Here is a 23,131-nt window from a genome sequence, read left to right on the forward strand (position 1 = left end):
CCCCAGCGGTTTGATGATGACTTCCAGACCACATCACTATATTTGAATCTGGACAATGGGTTTCTTCACTGAGCATACTTATCTCTAACTTGTCTGTGCTTCTAGTTAGAATGCAAAGCAGTTGTCTGTGAGTGGGTATGAGAGGCCCTGCTGAACAAGCTACTTTATAATGTGATCAAACAGTCAAACCTCATGAAGTCTCATATAAAATAGTTAGCAACCCTCCATTTTGGTTAACTCGATGTAATAGAACAGTTATATATACATTTGTAATGCAAAATATACTGCAGATGCCTCTGTCATTTCTTCCACCTGAACAACTGTATATCTGTTTGTTTACTTTATTTTCAAGTTTTTATGTCATCGGCAAACTTCAAAATTGTGCCTGCGCCCCCAAGTCCAAGTCATTCATGCATATAAAAACATTAGTACTGGGGAACAGCATTATATTTAGTTCAAAAAAAGTCACACCCTGCACTCTAACTACATAGTTGATGTGAAAAGAAACCATTTCTTATTGACAATGGTTATAGTGGGAATGCATACTGAATTTAAAAGCAGCATTATCACATTTTCTCTAGAGAAGAATATAGTTAAATTAAAATGAATATTAGAAATCAATTTATCACAAATTAGAGATGAGAAAATGAGATTATTCCAATGCTTAACTGTTGCACGTCATTTTTCCATTTTAAGAATTATAACTTCTATTCCTAGGTAACACTGAAACTAATTCTCTTGGAATTAAATTTCTACAAACTTGCATCAACTATGGCAGAACTAGAAGGAAATCCCAAGCCATCCCATCCACTAAGTGGCAACATCATTAAATGGAAAGATAAGGTACACCCCGAGTTTAAGTTAACTGCATTGTACTTGTCTCCTAACTTCTCTACTTATCAAGGCTCGGCTGTCATATGATAATGTATTACATTATATTGATTCTTTTGACAAATAAGTTGCAAATGGTGAATTTTGTCTTCACTTAATTTATAAAATAATATTAATTGATGGCACAGTGGTTATCAGTGCTGTCTTACAGCTCCAAGGACCTGGGTTTAATTCTGTCTTGGGTGACTGTGTGGAGTTTGCACCTTTTCCCCGTATCAGTGTGGGTTTTCTCTGCGTGCTCCGGTTTTCTCCCACTGTCCAAAGATGATGTGGAGATGCCGGTATTAGACTAGGGTGGGCATACTGTCCAAAGATATGCAGGTTGGGTGAATTGGCCATGATAAATTATCCCCTAATGTCAAAAGATATGCTGGTTAGGGGGATTAGTGGGGTAAGTACGTGGCATATGAGATTCTCTGTCAGAGAGTCGTTGCAGACACAATGGGCCAAATAGCCTCCTTCTGCAGTGTAGGGATTCTATGATACAATTGACTAATCTACAGATACATTTTCCTTTGAGGGTCCAATTAAATAAAGATGATTCCTCTTAACCTGAATTTATTTAGCATTAAATTCTCACTTTGCTGTTAATTTATTTTTTGTGCTTATAAACCTAAGCATCAGAAAAGTCTGTAAAACTCTTTAAATGTATAGTTAAAAAGTGCTAAGGACCAGGCTATTTACAGAACATATAAATGAGTTGGAGCCTGGAATGGAAACTAATCTAAGTTTAAAAATGCCATCAAATTGTCAAATTGGGAATGAGGATTTCACAATATAGAATAAGCAAACCAGGTACAAAAGGACCTTTTTTTGTTTTATTTTTCTCAGAAGATTGTGGAGCTCTTGGGATAGAGTTAGGTGATGCAGGGAAGTAGGAAAAGGGTTTTATCCTTGATTTTAGTCCTCATAGCATGAGGTAGGTTTCGACCCAGTTGGTCCTTTCTTGTCTGTGAATTTAATGTACTTATAAGATCTGGATAACCAACTAGGTCAACAAATATGAAATACCATTTCAGGTGGACAGAAAAGAGAAATAAACCGTGTGAATATAAACTAATGGCTCGAGGCCACAGGGCACATCATAGGAATTTGGTAATGTTGGTGGAAACTCATTCAAGTCTGAAGCAGTGTGAAACATTGGAAAAGAAAACTAAGTGAACCTTAGAGTATATAGTCAGAATGATGAAATACAGGGACAATAATGAGCATCTGTGAGACACTGGTAAGATCATTTTTGGAGTTTGATTGTATAGCTGTTCAATGTAACACGAGGATATGGAAATATTACAGAAGGGACTTAACTAATAATGAAGAGAAACAGAATAATTTAGATTGTTTTGCTGAGTTGGAATGATAACACAGATCAGAACTGTATCAATGCATTTCTTGGGAGATTGATACTTACATGCAGTTATTGTAGACAGTACCCAAAGATGCTTTCCAAGATATGATGGGAATTGCAAGGATTCCTTCTAGTTCTTTTGAGACATCAGTATTAGGGACAATGATCGCAGTATAACACTGTACCTTTTTGAGTACGGAACTTTTAAGCATCATAATTTCTTTACCAAAACAAAGTGCTTGAGGGAGCCATAGATCTAAACCATAAGATATCCTATTGAAGAATATTGGGTTGCATAATAATAGGCAACAAGTGATATTTCACACACTAAGTTCCTCAATTGATTTAATAACCTTAAATCATTTTTAATTATTAACTTTTGTTTTGACAGGAACATCATCACAGTTTGGTGCAGATAACACGTCCTATGAAAATGAAAGTTGTGCAGACTCACGGTACCTTGACAAACTCAGTACCTCCAGACAGCGGAAGAGACCACCGTGTACACAGCCCTGAGCAGATATCTGAACCCATATACGCTAATCATACAACTAATTCAATTCCATTAGAGATGGAAGCTGAGCAATCAGAGGTGGATGCAAGCTCAGGTAATGACGGTAATTTAAGTAAACAAGGTGATTTTTGGTCTAAATGATTGCAAGACTTTTCTGATCAGTATTATGCAAACAATGATTTGAATATTGCTGTAAAGAGTGCCATGTTGCAAAACTTTTAACCTTGCACTCTTCAGGACAAAAATAAGAATGTATTAATGAACCACAATGCGAGCTTGACTGATTATCGTAAACTAGTTGCAAATGTAGCCATATTGTAAATTAGTTGCAAATGTAGCCATAAGCACATGCAGGATTGTTCAGCAATGCTTTTCAATTGTGAAGTCACATCTAACATCAGGCATCAGTTGCTAAACAATCCTGAGTGCAAAAGTAGCTATATTAACAATCAATTTAAGATAATTAATCAAGTTCATTTATGCTCCCTGGAAGCAACGTACATTCAACTGCAGAGTCCCATTTTCTATATACAAAAGGATTACGTTCAAACCTTGTGCCTTTTATGGGTTTATCCACAAGCTTGGTATTGTTCCCCATTGATTGGCCAAGGTGTTGTCATGGAAAAAACAATCAGCATCCTTTTCTCCTGTAGTATATAAACTCTTAGGATAGTTTGAAATTTATTGTTTTTGAGTTTGTCCTGATGAGTGCTAGATGAAAAGCTTCAGCAATGTGTCTCTTTTTAGCAATTTTGTTTTTTGCTGAAACCTGGGACAAAATCTGAAGCAGGAAGAAATAATTTAAGTAGATTAAATGCTGTAAAATTATTTTTTGTACCCTGCTTTTCTCCTGAAGAGCACATATTTCTAAGGCTTCATATTTTTGCTTATAATGGTTTACCTTTTTTATGTTTGATACCTGTGCTCTGTAAAATCAACAACCGCATAACTCAAAATTCTAAAACAATTTCCTTTATTAGAAAAACAAAACTGAAAAATATTTTTGGAGGCAGTGTATTTTTTAATTGTGTAACCAAGGACCAACCAAGGATATCTAGAAAATGCAGATCATCTCACTTAAAATTGAAATTAAATAAAGGAGGCACAATAGGATCATTCAGACATATGGCATACTCATTGAATGAGAACTGAAGGAGGAAGTTGTGAATTGCCATGATAATCTAATCACAGAATCCTACAGTGCAGAACGTCATTTGGCCCATCAAGTCTGCACCGACCACAATCCAACCCAGACCCTATCCCTTTAACACCTTTAACACCCTTCCAATCAATTCCCCTGGCCACCCCCCCCCCCCCCCCCCCCCGACTAGAGAGTCATCCCCCACTCCTCCCCAATTTGCGGCATTAGAATTGCACTGGGACAGTTGCAAACTGTTTGGCACCAGGAACAAAACCGATTTTGAGGCCAGCATGCTAATTTCCAGGATCTGTGGCAGGTGCAGCAAGGTTGGAAAACCACTTACGTTCCAAGGATGACTGCATTTTGCAAAGCTGTTTCAAAATATTTTGAAGTATGTTGAAAATAGTGAAACTTCTTTCTAAAGAAAATAGTCGTTTGGTCATACAGAACTTGAATATTGCTGAAATAGAGACATGCTGTCAAAGCTTTGCGTCTTGCACTCATCAGGACAGATTAGCAAAAATACTAATTGTAAAAGGAACAACAGTTTGTACTGTATGAAAAGATGGCGCTGATTGGTTGATAAGTGAATTTGATTCATAGAGATATTGTCATGGAGAATGCACCAAGAAACAGTTAACTGCCAATCTTTTGTTTAAATTCAAATTAGGCAATTAAGCTCTGATCATTTCATTGACATAGGTCAAGGCAGTCCCCAAAGCTTTTGCTTAATTAAATAAAGTTGCAATGTGCAAACATGATTCTTCTGTCAGCAAAGGACAGGGCCATGTGTCAATATATGTAGCTTCTAGCACACATAAGTGAGTCACACTGGGAGCCTGAAATGAAAACTTTAAGTTGGTTGCTGGTGTAATTTTTTGCAACAATCAGCACTCTCTTCATATGTGGAATAAATTGTTGTTTTCCTTATAATTGGTTCTCCTGCAAATCCACCCTGCTGAATGCAAGGTCAAAAGCTTCGAAAGCATATCTCTTTATCAGCAATGTAACAAAAATATTATGATAGCATTAAGAAAATGTTGTCAATTATAGTGAAATATGTTAGTGGGAAGTGAGTTATATAAAAATGTAGTCATAATGCTTATAGTGACCAAAGATCACTTATAATGCAGAGTCAGACACTTGGGAATATATTCCAAGGTAATGTAGTTTTATTAGTGTCACAAGTAGACTTACATTAACACTGCAATGAAGCAACCGTGAGAATCCCCTGGTCGCCATACTCAGGCACCCGATCAGGTACACGAGGGAGAATTTAGCATGGCCAGTCTACCTAACCAACACATCTTTTGGACTGTGGGAGGAAACAGGAGCACCTGCAGGAAACCCACTCAGACACGGGGAGAATATGCAGACTCCGCACAGTGGCCCAAGCCGGGAATCGAACCTTGGTCCCTGGTGCTGTGAGGCAGCAGTGCTAACCACTGTTCCCTCCCACCCATCGCTGCCAAGCCTAGAGTTTAGGATAACATCACATCTCTATTGGATAATCCTTTCCTGTTCATTGTCAGTCATGTTTGTAAAGGAAAAGGAATGAAATTGAACTTCACCACGAGTTTGAAGTGTGTTCATGGCAAATTGGCAATCAGGAAAAAGAAAAGGGGGGGTGGGGGCAGATGAAAATAAGCTGCCAATTCACTGAGAACAGCACAAAAGTGCTCAAAGGCCAGTTTCACACCCCTTATTCAAAGACGTGTGCTGCCTGTGATAAAACATGCTACATTTGAGACCTTAGATGGCATTAAATTTCAGCTCATTGTGAGATGCTTAGTCACAACATGACAAAATTCAAATAAGTAGTTTTATAGGCTGAGAAATATTCGTTCACAGATTGATACCACATAAACGTATTTCAAAACATTTAGGAGATTCTTTTTTCATTCTGCAGCAACCGATCTTGTTCAGATTGGAACATGTAAAGCTCTGTATGATTATCAGGCTGTCAGAGATGATGAACTTAACATGCAGCAAGGTAAGGACTCTCATCACTGGTATGGAGCTGGGATTGATAATGTTTTGTAACAGGTGACTTGAGAAACGTTTTTAAGGGACAGTAGCAAGGTGGATACAAAATTGGCTGATTAATGGGAAACAAAGAAATTGTTGTGCCTGCTGCACAGTCTGTTTTAATCCTTATACAGTGGACAAATAATTGCAAAATAGACGTCTTGTTAGTACAACCAATATTTATTTAAGACACACAATCAATAATCACCCACCCAACCAACAATGTAATCTTTACAGAAAATATGAGAGTTCAAGTCCAATACAGGACCTTGACTTAACTTTGCGTGACTGGCAAGTACTCAAGCAGATATTGGCCTTTATCTGTGCACTGGTCTTGGTCGTCCTCTGTGTAGTCTGGTCTGGCACTCTGGCTCTGGTCTTCCTTCCTTCTTTTGGTGTGGTGGCTCTCCTCGTGCTGGTCGTTGCTAGTGATGATCACCAGTGTTGTAGCTTGTCCGTGGGGTGAGAGAGAGAGAGAGAGAGATTCTTGGTTGTGCCCTTTATACCCCATTGGGTCTCGTGCTCCTTTAGGCCATTGCCAAATAGGGTTCATACCTCTCTGCCAAATAAGGGGTTACGGTGCCCTTATGTCTGGTAAACAACCCAGTTTGACCAGAAAGTCTCTTTTTTGTCCTGGAGATGACCCTTATCCTGTGTATTCACTCATCTGAGTTACAGCTTTTTTTGTCTTTTAGGCTGCAGCCTATCGTGTTAGCTCTTGCCCGATTATCCTAGAGTGCTTTACAAATCAGCATTTTAGATGGCCCATTTAGCCACATAATGGTCAGTGGATATTTTTTCAAGCTGGAAAAAGGTTTGTAGTGGTGTTCTCCAGGGTTGATACTAGGATCTTTGAAATTATCCCTGCACACCAAGATTTAGATCATTAATATATGTCAGGAAAAGCAAAGTTTGCGTAGAACTTCAAAAGGACAGACAAGTTGGAATGAGTAGATAGGTGGCTGATGAAGTTCAATGTGAAGAAGTGTGTGGTGATGCATTTTGGTAGGAAGAAACAATATAAAACAAGGGATAAAGTTTCTAAGATGACACAGGAGCAGAGAGGCCTAGGTGAATATGGCATTGAGGGTGGCAGAACAAGTGGAGAGAGCAGCTAATAAAAGCATAGTATCCAGGGCTTTATTAATAAGGGAACAGAGAATAGGAGCAAAAAGCTTATGCAAGACCATTGCTGAAATATAGTGTGGTTCCCAGAATTGTACCCAAAGGATGTGAACACATTGTGTGTAGAAGAGATTTACAAGAATGATTCCAGGGATAAACAACTTTTGTTATGAGGACAGATTGGAGGGGTTGGAACTTGAAGAAAAGAAGGCTAATTGGAGATTTGAGAGAGGTGTTCAAAATCATGAGGAAGCTGGACAGAGTAGATAGGGAGAAACTGTTCCCATTTGTAAAGGATCAACAAGAAGAGGGGACAGATTTAAATGATTTGCAAAAGAAGCAAATGTAAATGTGAGAAATTTTTTTTTTACACAATAAATAGTTTGGTAGTGTGGTCAATAGATTCATTCAAGGTGCTTAAGATGGCATTAAATAGAAGCAATGTGCAGGATTATGGGGAAAGACAGGAAACGGTACAAAATTACTCGGAGAGCCAATGCAGACCTAATAGACTAAATAGCCTCCTTCTGTGGTTGTGAAATTCTGATTATTATTTATGGATGTCTCCAGTTGATAAATGCAACATTGTCCATAATAGCATAAAGAAAAACAGCTACATTTACAAATTTAGTTGATTACAACTTATGCATTTAATGAAGGAACACTGGGCAGCAGCAACTATTACAGGGATACCTAAAAAAAAAGTCAGTAACCAGAAAATACTATATTCTTGGATACAAATTTTGACTTTCAATTTTTCTCCGTAGGTGACATACTTATTATTCACAATAAGGATGCGACTGGATGGTGGTTTGGCAGCTTGAGAGGAAAGAAGGGCATTTTCCCAGCTACCTACGTAAAAGAATTAGCCCAAATGGAAGCGAGATCAACAGAGGCATAAACAATTCAAACCATTAGTGTCACTGATTTTTAGACGAAGACAAGGTGGTTTGGCAAAATGCCGAAAAGATAAAGAATTGTATTTCAAGAATGTGGATTTGCACTACATTTTAAAGAAAAAGATGAATGTTTTGGACAAAGACCTCTTTAATTGTATGCATATTCTGACAATTTATGCATATCTACATATATGCAAACATTAATGGGACAGAATTCACTTGCCCTTTCAATTTCCAAATCCTTTTGTATTGGTGTTACTGGAAATGGAAGAGGGAAACAGTGCCCTCTGTAGGATATCTGGGATCAATGTAAACAGGACAAGCAACTGCATATCTTTAACCAGACTGAAGATAGGACAATATAGTATGGAAAAACAATAGGGGGAGAAAAGATTGGAGAAACACAACGAAGAAAAATATTTTTATAATCGCCAATTAAATACTGAAGATTCAACAACTCTAAATTATCTTTCAGTATCAGTGGTACCTTGTCAATAGACATACCTTGTCATTAAAAAGGAGTACTTAAGTTGGAAGTACAGTATAGGAATGTCACAGAGCAGGATGGTTTTAGGCAGCTTACTGAACAGTGGTGTGTCTTGGATTTTCACGTTTAACCATATGCCTGCTTGACATTGCTGTGCAAATTAATGATAGTAAAAGCTGTTAGTCTCAGTCTCATTGCTACTTTTACAGTAAATAATGGTCCTTTCACCTACTTTGAATTCATGAACCCATGGTTCTTAAACAGAATCAGCAGGATGAGGACAAATTTTTACCTGGCAGTGATTTATATCCAAAGCACATTGCATCATTAAAAAGAAACAAAGCTGTTAAAATGCTTTAAAAACATGTCAGTCTACATTTGATGGTTATTTTATCCAAGTTCCATCACAAAGTAAGATTTACACTTGAGAACTATCACTCCATTAATACTGTTTACTTCAGTAATTTTAGAGCACAGTTAAATGGTTTAATCAACTCACAGCTCCTAATGTCAAAGCAAAACACAAGTAACCAGCATAATTTTTTTTGCATGAATAGGTGTGCAGGGTACAGCTGTAAACGGCTGAAAACACTACTATTAAAGTGACAGCCAAAGTCAATAATAACTGAAGCTCATAATTATCAGCATAACTAAAGTTAAAACATTAATTTATTTGCATTCTTATGGAAATAGTGCAGAAAGTAACTTGAATCTAGCCATGTGCCTGCAACAGCAAGAAAGAAGAGCCTACAAAGGGTTACTTCACGATGCCTTGAAGCTTATTATGGAATATCCAATCTCCTACTTCACCATCAGTCACAACACCCTCAAACAATTTATATTCATGTGACACTATCTGCTCTATGCGGCACATAAATGGATGCCGAGTAGGAACTCAGAATTGATGAAAAATGAAGCCAAGAGTCTGACTATTTCTAACATTTTATTGATATTCTAATAAAAAATATTTTAACAAAAAATAAATACTTTGTACACAAAATGTTGATTAAAATGTTTATTAATCATAACCATACTAAACTTAAGACAGAGGGCATCCTATGTTCAAATCAGAAACAATAACTGAACTCAAGGCAGTTAGATAGATTCTTGGCCTACAAGAAAGTCAAAGTTTATTGGGTGGATGGGAAGCAGGCAGGCAGGAAAGTAGAGTTAAGACTACAATTAGACCAGTCATGGTCTTATTGAATGGCTTGAGGTGCCAAATGGCCTACTTATGTTCTTCATAGAAACATTTTATATATTGCTAATGTCCATGTATAACAAACTAAATAATTCTGACAGCAGTCTAAAAGAAATAGGATTGAACAAGTTTTTCTTTTAAAGAAAGGCTACAATTAGAAAGTTACTATATTACACAGCCATATGCAAACATGGGTTCAGAGAAATGAAAAAATTTAAACAGCAGGAAAAATGGTCAGCTAAATACAAAAAACCAGGAATACATCCTGGAATTATACTAATGTTGTAAAAGCTTTCCTGACGTTTGCAAGAAATGCAGAAAAATTGTTGGTTTCTTTGAGTTTTTCTTGCAGCAAAGCCATACATTCCAATGGTGGTTCACATGATGTGACTGAAAAGGCAAAGGAAAATGGAATGTTAGCTAATGGAAACTGATATTCAGATAACACTGTCCACAATACTGTTGTATGATCAACATTTTTGGAGCTCTTTTCTGTACCGATCACTGGACCAGAGCCAACAAGTACTGCACCCAATCTCTCTGAAAACCCTTGGTGTTAAAATTTTATAATACCTATATGCTCCCAATATTAAGCCAAACATCTGTGCACTAACATGTACCACACTGTTCAGGTTTGGCAAATTACAAGTAAAACAAAAGTGAAAGTAGCCTTCTGGCTCCTGGCCTGTTAACAAGCTCCTCAAGGAGCTCAACAGGCAGTTTATTGGAGGTGAGTTTGAATCTGCCACCCCAACATTTTATCTTTGCTTTGTAAATTCCAGTGCACCCCAGAAGCATTAAACACTTATATCACCTTGGAGCACAATTTTCAAAGCATGTCCACTCTCCTCAACCTAACATTTTCTAAAGATTGCGACAGAGCGAGGCGACTTCTTGCAAGTTGTCTTATTCTATATTTGCTCTTGTTCTGTCTCTAAAATTTCATTCTAAAACTCTTTTAAACTCTCTAATAATGCTCTAATTCAATCTCTTACAGATTTGGCGCACTGAGTAGATCTTTCTCTACACCCTAGCTGTGACTATAACTCTACATTTTGCATCCTCCCCTTCTCTATGAATAGTATGCTTTATATAGCTCTCAAGAAACAATACTTTTCACAATATACTAATGCATGTGACAATAAATCAAATCAACAGACAATTAAAAATCCCAGCCAAAATTTTTTATTTTAAGTTGACAAGTTGGGCTAATTTCTGTGGATCTATAAAAAAAAACACAATGTAAATTTAACTTACATTTGGGACTAGTATTGCATTTATACCCCAATTTAAAACATGGTAACTTTACTACCTATATTTATGTTTTTAACTAAATTACGCAGAGAAAAGAAATGTAGGTCAAATCTCTTAACATTTTGACTTGCACTCTTACTCTTTGTGTGAATATACAAATTAGCAGTAGACCACTCAGCCCCTCAGGCTTGCTGCCCTTCAATAAGATCATGACTGATCCAAATACAACCTCAAACCCACGTACCTGCCTATCCCAATGACCTTTCACCCCGTTAATTTATCTCTGCCTTAAAAATTCTGCCCTTGAGGAAGAATTCCAGAGGCTCATGACCTTAAATAAAACTATTCTCATTGCCATTTAAAAGAATGACCCCTTAACTGCGTCGAACATATTAACATATGCTATACACAATACTCCAGGTGCAGTCTCAACAATGCCCTGTACAACGAAGGTATAATCTCCCTACTTTTGTAATCAATTCACCTCATAATAAACAATATCATTCTATTTGCTGTCTTAATTACTTTTTGGACCTGTGTATTAGCCTTTTGTTATTCATGCACTTGAACACCTAGATTCCACCACCTCAGAGCTCATAGAATCCTTACAGTGCCAAAGGAGGCCATTGGGTCCATTGAGCCTGCACTGACAATAATCCTATCCAAGCCCTGTCCCCCACCTATTACCCCACTAATCCCCCTGATACTAAGGGGCACCTAACCTGCACATCTTTGGTATGCGGGAGGAAACTGGAGCACCAGAGGAAACCCACGCAGATACGGGGAGAACATACAAACTCCACACAGAAGGCAGGAACTGAACCTAGGTCCCTGGCCCTATGAGGCAACAGTGCTAACCACTGTGCTCCATTATCTCACCATTTAGATAATAAGCTTTTATATTCTTCCTACTAAAATGGACAATTTCACACCTGCCCATGTTATACTCCATTTCCCAGATTTTTGTCCACTCACTTAACCAATGTCTCTTTGTCTTCTTAGGTACTCTTCACAATTGTTTCCTACCTTTTTTTGTGCTGTCAGCAAATTTAGCAAGTATACCTTCAGTCAGTCATTTATATAAATTATAAAAAGCTAAGGCCCCAGCACTGACCTCTGTGGGACACTACTCGTTACACCCTGTCAGAGAAAAAGATCTATTTATGTCAACTTTGTTCCCCGTTTGCTTGTTAATCTTCAATCCATGCAATATCCTACCCCCTACACTTTTTCCGCAATAATTTTTGAAGTGGCACTTTAACAAATGTCTTCTAGAGATCTTATGTACTGTACATTCACCAGCTCCCCATTATCCACAGCAAATGATTCCTTTAAAGAACTCCAATAAGTTGGTTACACATGATTTCCCTTTCACAAAACCATGATAACTCAAGTCTATAAAAAGTAGCCAGAATTTTTCAAGTTTCACGCACAAGCCGAAAGTACAAGTTTTAAACCTATCTTCACAAGGACCTCTATCCCCTGCCATGGTATGGTCTTATTTCCCGAGGTTAACAGCCAAATTTTGAGCATTTGACTCTTAGCAAGATCTTTGTACAACTAAGTTCTCCAACAATGTCTTTTGATTAACTTAAACTAATTGGGTGACATTCCATTGAATTATCCATTGAGATAAGGATGTCATTGCTCCATCAGTTCATGAGAATGTGACTAGACATTACAGGTTGAAGTTAACAAAGCTAAACATTGGAAGAAATCCCCTCACTTTCACGTCTACAAAGCTGCTGAGGCAAAGTGCTGGATAAATGTGCATCTGTGAAGGCACTGTTTCTCATTTGCATGCAGGTTGAATACATTAAATACCCAAGGGACATTCTAGTTCTAATACTGCTGAGGCAAAAAGTGAGAGAGTTAACGTTGCCTGGAGCTCAACAGAGCAAGAAATGTAAAGATTGTTAAGCTTGGAGATTAGGAAACACTTATGCAGAACTTTCCCTCAAAAGATTAAATTCATGATTAAAATCATGACAGGGTAGTTGATACAAGGCTTATGACAAGCTTGTTGGGCTCAAACATGTTCGCTCATTGCATGTTTTCTTATGCTATTTGAGAGGTTCCACAATAGATTTCAAAAAAGACATACCTTCATAATTTCCTTCTTCATTGAATTTCAGCAGAAATGTAAATGGTTCCTCAGGATTTTTATGGCTGATGCATTTGAAGATAAATTGCAGTTGCTCCCCTTTTGAAGATCATTAAATTAGTTCCACACCACAAAACTCAAAATATATCACAAAGAACAATTCAAAATTAAATCCAAAGATTCACATCTTACTGTTTATAAGGAACACAATTGCTATTTTGTGACTTGCTTTGTAAAATATAACTGTTTTTAAACTTGATGCAAGTAACAGTATTTACATCTCATCTTAACATGAAAGCTAATTTCATACAGACAATTCAGATAGCCATTTTATTAAAAATTAAAAGTATTCAAAGTCAATTTTAATTTGAAGGTAAAATGGCCAAATTAGAAAACTAGCGCGTGTGAAGTAGGAAACAGTTGATTAAAACAAAGACTTAAAGATACCAAAAGCATTTGTACATGGTATTAAATGAGTGCCAATTTTACAACTTCAAAGTTTTTTTTAATAAAAAGTAATTCCTTGTTCTTACCCTGCACCTTCCGAATTTCCAGTCCCATCCGCTTCTTAAAGATTTCTGCAGACATATTTAATTCCTTCAGCTTTGCTTTATTTTCTTTTTTTTGTGTAGAAATTACTGTTTATAGAACAAGAACTATTACTTCCATGGCTGAAAAAACCCCCCAGCAATTCAAGAAGAGTGGTTGCAATTAATTATGAATTATTAGAATTAATTCAATTCATAATAACCAACAATTTCATTTTATATCAGCAATCAAGAATAATTCATCCAGTTGGTATCTAAATTATTTGATTTAAATATATTGCTACAATGTACCGAGCTTTGGTGCCACCACATCTGGAATACAGTGCGTAGTTTTGGTCTCAATATCTAAGAAAGGATATGCTTGCCTTAGAGGCAGTACAATGAATTTGCACTGGTGTTGTTCCTGGGTTGAAAGGCTTGTCTTATGTTGACAGGCTGGGCAAATTGAGCTTATGGTCTCTGGGGTTTAACAGATGAGACATGATGTCATTGAAAGACAGCGTAAACACTGAGTGGCTGGTGAATTACTTCACTCAAAACAGTTGTGAATGTTCTACTCTAAGGTTCACGTTACTCCATCTTGAACATATTTAAGGCTGAGAACTCTCAGGTAATTAAGGGATATGGGGAGCAGGCAGGAGTTAAGGCCAATGGTCAGCCATGATTGTAGTGAATGGTGGAGTAGGCTTGCAGAGCCACATGATCTACTGTTCCTATTTCTCATATTTTTATTAAATATAGGTTACTTTTTCTTTCTCCTGAACAAATCACATCATACATACATTCCTGTTTTGTCAGAAGTCCTTCTTTCAGCTTCTTAATCTTTTCTAATACTTCCTGCTTTTGCCTTTCAATATTTTCAAAATTTTTGTCAAGATTCTGTATATTTAAGCATGTTTGCTCCAGGAATGCATTCTGTTCAGCAATAGCTGCAAGAAAAATGACATTTCCAATTAGTGCTGAGTTTTATCAGTTGAAGTACAGAACATTAGAATATTAGCAAATACCTTTCTTGGTTAATTGGATCTTTTCACACATCTGTTTCTCCTCTTCATATATTTCTAAGCATTTGCCTGTAAAAGAATGAACAATTATGATACCTCTCTAAATATGAAAGCAAATTAATTCTGAGTAACTACTCTTTTTAAATTTATACTTACAGTATTAAAGTATCAGTACCTCTCATCAGCACAAAGCACTTAAATATTGCAAAATAAATTCAATCTGAGCTTTAGACAGACTACTCCACAACTTAATTTTTGAAATCTTGCACGCAGTAATGGAGGCTAAACTTAGATATATGGACATCTAAAACATAGATTTAGCAAGAGATGTTTCTTTAAAATCAGCAAACCATACGCAATTTTATATACAGGATAACTGCAAATTGAAGGCCACTGTAACTCTTAAGTTTACAATTACATTTTGTTGTTAACAATGCTCTATTACAAGGTTTTCAAAAGGCACTTCAGTGCAGTGAACAATTTCAATAATGGTTAATGATGGCCACTAAAATTACTAGGCGAGGCAACAATGCTTACTCCTGTGAAACAAATTCATTGAAAATATAATCAGAGATCTGACATGAGTCACAAGACATAAAACACAAATAAAAGGTTATTTTCCCCCTCTATGTCATCATATTTATAACCTCGATCCTTGACCCCATCCTCTTCCTTGTCAACATGTTGCCACTTGGTGGCATCATACTCAGTTAGAATCAGTTTCCATGTGTATATCTTTAATATATCTCTCCCCATCTCCATCACTTCAATTGCTTACACGTTATCCAATCTTTGAGGTCCACCAGCCAAGTATTGAAAAGGAATGGTGTCAATTTCAGTCCCCATCACAAACTCCATAACCTTCACCATTAATTCCTAACTCCATCCTCCCTCCCTGTCCAAGCCCCTCACCTAGTCACATGCAGGAATCAAAATGTTTGGAACATCAGCTTCTGCTCAACTCTAATAGAATCTTCAAGTTTATGGAAGAGTGTGATCATTTAAGGAATACAAATCAGAAAAAGAATGATGGGAAGTTAGGGATTTCTTTACAGGTAAGAATGTGGAATTTTCTACCTTTCTTACAGCAGGGTCTATACATTCTTTAAAAAACGATAAGGGAACATAATGTTTAATGTGTATAGAACATTATCCCTTTCTATTCACCTTCATTTCAATAATTGAGTTTCACAACATTTGCAATTATTTGGTTTAATTTTCATAAGTGGTATATAAATTACAATCTATAGACTGTACCTTCTGTGATTTTTAAAGATTCTTTGTACCTCTGTTTAAATCCTGCTGGATTATAATTTTCCCATAAACTCAAAAATTTGATCCTGGTTTCGTTTAGCTTTTCATTTAACTGACATTGTGCATCTTCTTTGAAGATATCCATCGATCTATAGCAAATTATTCAGTGTTAAAATGTTTCACACCTGTACACAACAAAGGGAATTAAATAATTGGTAGAGTCCACATACATCAAGATATACAGACATAATCAGATCAGTCACCATATTACAATAACCTGTGGCAGTAATAATAATGGTATTGATATGCTTAAAAATCCATCCTAAAGTTTGAATCTTGAAAATGAAAGCAGTTCTGCAGCTGTATGGAACACAATTCATGATTGTGAATATTTTAAAAAGTTCAGTGAGGGATGGTTATTCTCCACAATTGTGGCGAGGTGATGAATAATAATGAAAAGGAAAAGGGAAGCACACTTCCTTAAAACTATACATTTCATGAAATGATTTTCTCTGGATGACTCAGCTGCAGTAATGTGAGACCTACTATAATACTGTCAACCAGTCCAATGAAAATTTACATTTTGGGATTCCTTGCTTTGCAACATTAACGTAAAAGACTCATATGCAAAATGGCCGAATTTTGCTGGGGCTAGGCATGAAAGATCTAACAGCTTTCGCTAGTATAAACTGAGAAAAAAATAGTTACTTTAGGTTAGTGGAGATTTAAAGCAATTGAATGATAATTACTGTACATGTTCAAACCAAAAGATGGGGAAATCACTCCTGCCCAAGATGAGCATAAGACGTAGGAGCAGAAGTAGGCCATTCAGTTCATTGAGTCTGCGTCGCCATTCAATGAGAGCATGACAGACCTGATATAATAATCCTCAACTTCACTCTCCTTTATCCCTATAACCCTTGATTCCCTTACTGATTAAAAGTCTGCCCATCTCAGCCACGAACATACTCAATGACTGACAGTCTTTACAACCCTCTGGATTAAAGAATTTCACAGATCCTACCCTCAGGAAATTTGTCCTTATCTCCGTCTTAAATAGCGACCTCTTACTCTGAGATTATGCTCTCTGGTCCTAGGCTCTCGCACAAGCTGAAATGACTTCTCAGCATATACCCTGAGAAGCCCCCTGAGAACCTCTGATGCCAGTATATCTTTCCTCAAGATAAAACTGTTCACGTTATTCTAGGTGTGGTCTAATTAGTGCCTTGTACAGTTTTAGCAAGACTTCCATAATTATATACCGCATTCTCTGAAATAAAGTAAGAAGTCTGACAACACCAGGTTAAAGTCCAACAGGTTTATCTCGAATCACGAGCTTTCAGAGCACTGCTCCTACCTCAGGTGATTCCAAATAAACTTGTTGGACTTTGACCTGGTGTTGTGAAACTTCTTACTGTGCCCAGCCCAGTCCAATGCCAGCATCTCCAGATCTTTGAAATAAACACCAATATTGCATTTGCATTCCCTATTACCTCTGAACTTGCATGCTAGCTTTTAGTGATTTATGCACATAAGCGCCAGGCAATGATGATCTGCAAAAGAGAATCTAACAATCTCCCTTTGACATTCAATGCCATTACCATTGCTGAATTCCCTGCTATCAACATCCTAGGGATTACAGTTAACTAGAAAGTTAACTGAACCAGTCAGGTAAATACTGTAACTACAACAGCAACATAAGAAGCTGGGAATCATGCAGAGTGTAACTCGTCTCCTAACTGTCCAAAGCCTGTCTACCATCTACAAGACAAAAGTCAAGCGTGTGATGGAATACTCTTCATTATTGTAATATGAAGTGTTGTTTCTTGTGAACTATACAGACAAAGCATACCATTCATAAAGTACATAAGGAAGAAGGAAAGGAGAGAATTATGACTGTAACACTACATTCTGCACTAAGATGTAGAGAAAGATCAACTTAATATATGGTAGGTCTATTCAAAAGTCTGACAGCAGCATGGAAGAACCTGTTCTTGAGTCAGCTTCTGCTCAATTTCCCCATTACAAACTGAACCTGCATTAAACAGACAGAAGCGATCCCATAACTAAGAGCAGATTGAAACTCTGCAGCACTGCCTTATACAGTCAAGAATAGTGGCAGAGAAATAAACAGCTGACGTGTTACCAAGCAGAAGATTTAAACCTCAGGAGGAGTAACTACTTCTCACAGAGGGTGGTGAATTTGTGGAACTCGCTGCCCCGTAGCACAGTGGAGTCTGGATCACTGAATGGTTTCAAAAGGGAGATAGACATATTTCTAATTTTAAAAAAAAGGAACAGTGGGGAGTTGGGTTTGACACGAGGGAGAGATCAACCTGATCAGAACTGATTGAATGGCAGAGCAGGCTCAAAGGGCTGAATTTACTTCTGCTCCTAATTCCTATGACATGAGGAAACTCCAGCCAACCCCAACCCAGTCTCACCTGCTCTCCTGATGATTCTGCTTTGGGTGGTTCTGGGTGCTTTATCTCTCTCTCTGGGTAGGTGGGTCAGTCAGTCATCTCTTTCTGGGTGACTGATTCTCCCGGTGATTCTCTCTCTCCCTAGATTATTCTCTCTCACTTTCCGGCTTATTTTGTCTCTCTCTGGATTATTTTGTTTGTCTGTCTCTCGCTTTGGGTTATTCTCTCTCGCGTGGGCTATTTTGTCTCTCTCTCCGGGTTACTTTGTCTGCCTGTCTGTCTGTCTCTCTCCAGGTTGTTTTATCTGTGTGTCTCTCTCCAGATTGTTTTCCCTCGCTCTCCCGCGCGCTCGCTTTTCAAATTTCAACGGCGGCGGCGCCTGCAGTGGGAGGTACCAAGTCCGAGAAAGCTGTGGGGGAGGGAAATCTCTTTTATCATCTCAAGGCGGTCCTGAGTTACTCCTGCTCAACAAAACACAATTACCGATGTGGAATTCTAATTCAACTTTAATCAGCTGGGTTATGAACCCTCCGAGATTTGAACAATGAACCGCGGGTTTTGGCGATGGTATAACCCAGAACCCGAATCACAGAAAATAACTACCGGCGAAGGTCAAAGTGTAACCGGAAGGACAGTAAACAGGGGTGACGCGGTGAGTTGGGACTTTGGGGGGGGCAGTTCAAGAAGACTCGCACTACCACTTTCACAAAGGCAACTAAAGGATGGGTAGTAAATGTTGGACAACCTGTGATACTTGTGTACCACTGAATTGGGGTTTGGTGGGCGGCACTGTAACACAGTGGTTAGCACTGCTGCTTCACAGCTACAGGGACTCAGGTTTGATTCCCAGCTGAGGTCACTGTGTGAATTTGCATGTTCTCACCGTGTCTGTGTGGGTTTTCCCGATGTACTCCAGTTTCCATCTGCAATTTTTTCACAAGATTCATAGCTTTAAAGGATTAGTGAGTAAACTATGGAGGGACACAGGGATAGGGCTTGGGTGGGATTGTGGTCAGGGCAGTTTTGATGGGCCGAATGGCCTCTTTCTGCACTGTATGGTTTTTCTATGATGATTCTATGAATTTAAAAAATGCAGTGAATGCACAAAAAAGAGTCAGTGGAAGTCTGTTTCTTTTTCAGCGACTGTTGAAAAGACAGATGAAGGCTGCAGGTGGAACTAGGGCAGTGTCCATGCCAAAATCCATCTGGTATCTGTGCCATATCTCCATGCACCTCTATTGCCTGACGGATGGCTCCAGAGCTAATCATCAGCCTGGTGCTTTGCATTCTAAGACTACCAGGTGCCTTCTCCATCTCCAACCATTGCTCCTGTGACTATAATGCACTTTTACCAGTGTGTCTGTCCTTCACAGCCAGAGTGCCTGTACCCACAAAGATACATATTTATCTGTCCTGTTGCTAGGTGCAAAGCAGCAATGTGACACTGCACTTCCTGAGACATCCACTTCCTTCTCAAGGCTGACGACTGGCAGATGGAATTTAGATAAATGTGAAGTGATGCATTTTGGTAGATTGAACCAGGGCAGGACTTACTCAGTTAACGGTAGGGTGTTGGGGAGAGTTACAGAACAAAAGTGGTCTAGGGGTACATGTTCATAGTTCCTTGAAAGTGGAGTTACAGGTGGACAAAGTGGTGAAGAAGGCATTCATCATACTTGGTTTCATTGGATAGAACATTGAATACAGGAGTTGGGATGTCTTGTTGAAATTGTACAAGACATTGGTAAGGCCACACTTGGAATACTGTGTACAGTTCTAGTCACCCTATTATAGAAAGGATATTATTAAACTGGAAAGAGTGCAGAAGTGATTTGTTAGGATACAACCGGGACTTGATGGTTTGAGTTGTAAGGAGAGGCTTGATAGATTGGGACTTTTTTCTCTGGAGCATAGAAGGCTGAGGGGTGCTCTTTTAGAGGTCTATAAAATAATGAGGGGCGTAGATCAGCTAAATAGTCAATATCTTTTCCCAAAGGTAGAAGAGTCTAAAACTACAGGACATAGGTTTAAGGGGAGAGATACAAAAGTGTTCAGAGGGGCAATTTTTTCATACAAAAGGTGGTGTCGGGAACAAGGTGCCAGAGGTAGTAGTAGAGACAGGTACAATTTTGTCTTTTAAAAAGCATTTAGACAGTTACAATGGGAGAGATGGGTATAGAGGGATATGGGCCAAATGTGCACAATTGGGACTAGCTTAGAGGTTTTAAAAAAAGGGCAGCATGGACAAGTTGGGCCGAAGGGCCTGTTTCCATGCTGTAAACCTCTATGAAGTCCCTCAGCTTTTCCCTGCAGTTGTCAATGTTGCACTTGTGGGAGAAACAAAAAGGAAAATTAGCTGCTTCTTCATCATGAGGTGAGTATGCTGAGACACGTTTCCTCATTGCAAACACAGACCATTGGAAATGTGCACCAGTGTTTGAACATTACGCTTTTCAATAGAGGAATGCCTTCCTGCCTGAATTTTGTAAGTCTCCAAAGTCAAAAAAAAAATGCTACTTTCCTATTAGTTTCCCCTGCTTCGTGAACCCTCCCTTACCCAGCACTTCAGAACTGTTTGCTGGTATTTTAGAAATGTGTTCTTGGAATTTCACTAGCCAAGGGTCTTCCTCCTATCTTACTGCAACATATAACTTCCAATAGTTCACCAATATTAGGATACCATCTGCAGTATTGTTCCTCTCTTTGGCATTGTGCACCCTCGTTTGCAATGAAGAGCTGCATTCATGCTTTCAAATGTATTTCCATTGTGTACTTTGCTGGCTGTTGACCTCTGCCCAGGCTGCTATTGTCTCACTGGGGACGTTGCTTCTTTCCATCAGTGGACATGAGAATCTCAGGCCTATCCCAGGAGGGCTCGCAAAACACATCATCAGACTTTGGGACTGTCTTTAGTCTTGAGCTCTCCCCAGCTCCTGATTCCATTCTCTCAGCTAGTTGGGGAGAGGCACTTGCTATTCCTCATGTAATGGGTCAGGTACAATCAATTGTCCTATCTTCCTTGACAAACAGAATAGTCATCTATGTTTACTGACAAGTTCTTACCTATGTTGTGGAGCAGATTATTGTACAAACCACTGTCAAAGAATGCCTACACTGCAGAAGCAGGTAATTTGGCCTATCAAGTCTGCATCAACAACAATCCCATCTCAGCCTATCCCCGTAACTACACTGATCCCTCTAACCTAGTATCCTGGGACGTTAATTTAGCATGACCAATGCATCTAACCTGCACGTCTTTGGACTGAGAGGGGAAACCGGAGCAACTGGAGGAAACCCACACAGACAGTTACCCAAGCTGGGAATCAAATCCAGGTTCCTAGCACTGTGAGGCAGCAGTGATAACCACCGTGCCGCTCTAGGAGACCCAGTACAAAACAATAATTTATTAGCCATTGTGTTATGAGACCACAACCTCAGAACAGTCTCTGAGGCAGACTGTATCCTGTTGAACCATGCAATATTTATACAAATTACGTCATGTAGGCAAGGCATTATCTACATTCCAACATTTTCTGGTTTTAGGTTTTACATTAAACAATTTGGGATGTTCATACGACAGGGTGTCTATTACCCCAAGTACTATTTGCCTTTCTTATCTCCTTACAGTTCCTAATTTCTTCCCTAGTGCTTATTGCTACCAGACTCAGCCTTGCACTGCCAACTTTGCCTGCTAATTCAGGCTAAGTGTTATGGAGGTCTCCAGGCATTCAAGCTGATATGCCCTGAAGTTGACTCAGGTTTACTAGTACTGATTAGCCACGTACACATTCAGCTATCAGCTTTTTTTTGCCACATCAGCATATTGGCTGGGTGATGTCTTTATCCTGTGTGGAATTTTACTTAATCTTTCTAATACTGCACTAAAGAGTTTTCAAAACTCTTAAGAAGTCTCTTTAGTAAGTTACCGGTTCCTTGATTGTAATCCACTGACCCTCAAGTTCCCTTAATAAACTATGATTATGTCTGTCCTAATAAATTGTTGTAATGGTCCATATTTATCACTGTCTTACACCTACTGTAATTCACAGGAATTTAAATTCTTCCACACAGAACACCTGAGTGTCCAAAGAATGCTTTCTTATGTTAAATGTCAGTCCAGTGACTGGGTGCCTTTAAATGGGTGGCTGACCTACTCCAGTTAATCTTTTGCCCCATCTGTGCCTGGTCAATTGGGCATACTGGCCCCCTGCCAAACAGTCATTAATTGGCCACTACATTTTTTTTTTAAATCCAATTCAATCAAATCAAGTCCAATTCCGAGTCTCAACAAGAAAGATATTCCTGATCCAAGCTTACAAGACAGGGCTCTCACCTCCTGTCTTGGGCTTGATGTACATGATCCAAGCTGATTGGAATCAGCATTGCACCTCTTCCAAAAGGCTGAGATGCCAATTTTAAGAATTGCTTCAAATGAAGCTAAAATGTAACCTAATGACTTCAACCAAGTACAGCATGTTGATACTACACTTGATCTCAGCCAAAAGGCCGAGAATATTACACATCTTTCAAAGGCGTGAGTGGGAGTTGGTCACCAATGCACTTCCAGATTGGACTCCCACCCAATGCCAAGTACGTAAAGGTCAGCCTACGGTGTTGCAAAGAGGGGGTTTTCTGAAAAAATGTTATCACACCGAGTACTTAAACATCAAGTTGGATTTTATGGAGAGCTGTGATACCCACCACCCTATCTAAAAGTGCTGAGCCCGTCCACAATAAAGATGGCTGCCCCACTACCATTAATGATGGGAGCAGTGTTAATTAGCATAAGGAGAGACTTAACTGCTGTCACAGGAGAAAGACCAGCTTTAAGAGATTGGTTGGCAGCTCTGTCATATCAGGTCCCAATCAGGTGTGAGCAGTGGTCACCGCTGGGACTCCAGGCATTCCCAATT

General features: G+C 38.6%; 2 protein-coding genes across 4 annotated transcripts in view; one reads left to right on the plus strand and one right to left on the minus strand.

The window, feature by feature from the left end:
* Positions 1–8,162, plus strand: part of nostrin (nitric oxide synthase trafficking) — a 41,763-nt gene extending 33,601 nt beyond the window's left edge. For both annotated transcript variants that reach the window (XM_080199212.1, XM_080199213.1), the window contains 4 exons: positions 718–843; positions 2,628–2,844; positions 5,801–5,884; positions 7,812–8,162. In XM_080199212.1, coding sequence (XP_080055338.1) covers positions 718–843; positions 2,628–2,844; positions 5,801–5,884; positions 7,812–7,945 — 561 coding nt within the window. In that variant the 3' untranslated portion in view covers positions 7,946–8,162. The remainder of the gene's footprint in view (positions 1–717; positions 844–2,627; positions 2,845–5,800; positions 5,885–7,811) is intronic.
* A 1,502-nt stretch (positions 8,163–9,664) lies between these two features.
* Positions 9,665–18,521, minus strand: spc25 (SPC25 component of NDC80 kinetochore complex). Of its 2 annotated transcripts, none has more exons than XM_080199214.1 (7): positions 18,240–18,521; positions 15,799–15,944; positions 14,545–14,610; positions 14,320–14,466; positions 13,523–13,627; positions 12,990–13,088; positions 9,665–10,021 (listed from the first exon to the last, which is right to left on the minus strand). In XM_080199214.1, exons 2-7 carry the CDS (start codon positions 15,938–15,940, stop codon positions 9,903–9,905), a joined length of 678 nt encoding a protein of 225 aa, XP_080055340.1. In that variant the 5' UTR covers positions 15,941–15,944; positions 18,240–18,521; the 3' UTR covers positions 9,665–9,902. The 2 variants fall into 2 exon arrangements, with proteins under 2 accessions (XP_080055340.1, XP_080055341.1); XM_080199215.1 differs by having other exon boundaries at positions 15,799–15,980.
* Positions 18,522–23,131: the final 4,610 nt, after the last annotated feature.

This window comes from Carcharhinus amblyrhynchos, chromosome 11, assembly GCF_965287045.1.
Source record: "Carcharhinus amblyrhynchos chromosome 11, sCarAmb.v2.hapA, whole genome shotgun sequence".
NCBI classification, from domain to species: Eukaryota; Metazoa; Chordata; class Chondrichthyes; order Carcharhiniformes; family Carcharhinidae; genus Carcharhinus; species Carcharhinus amblyrhynchos.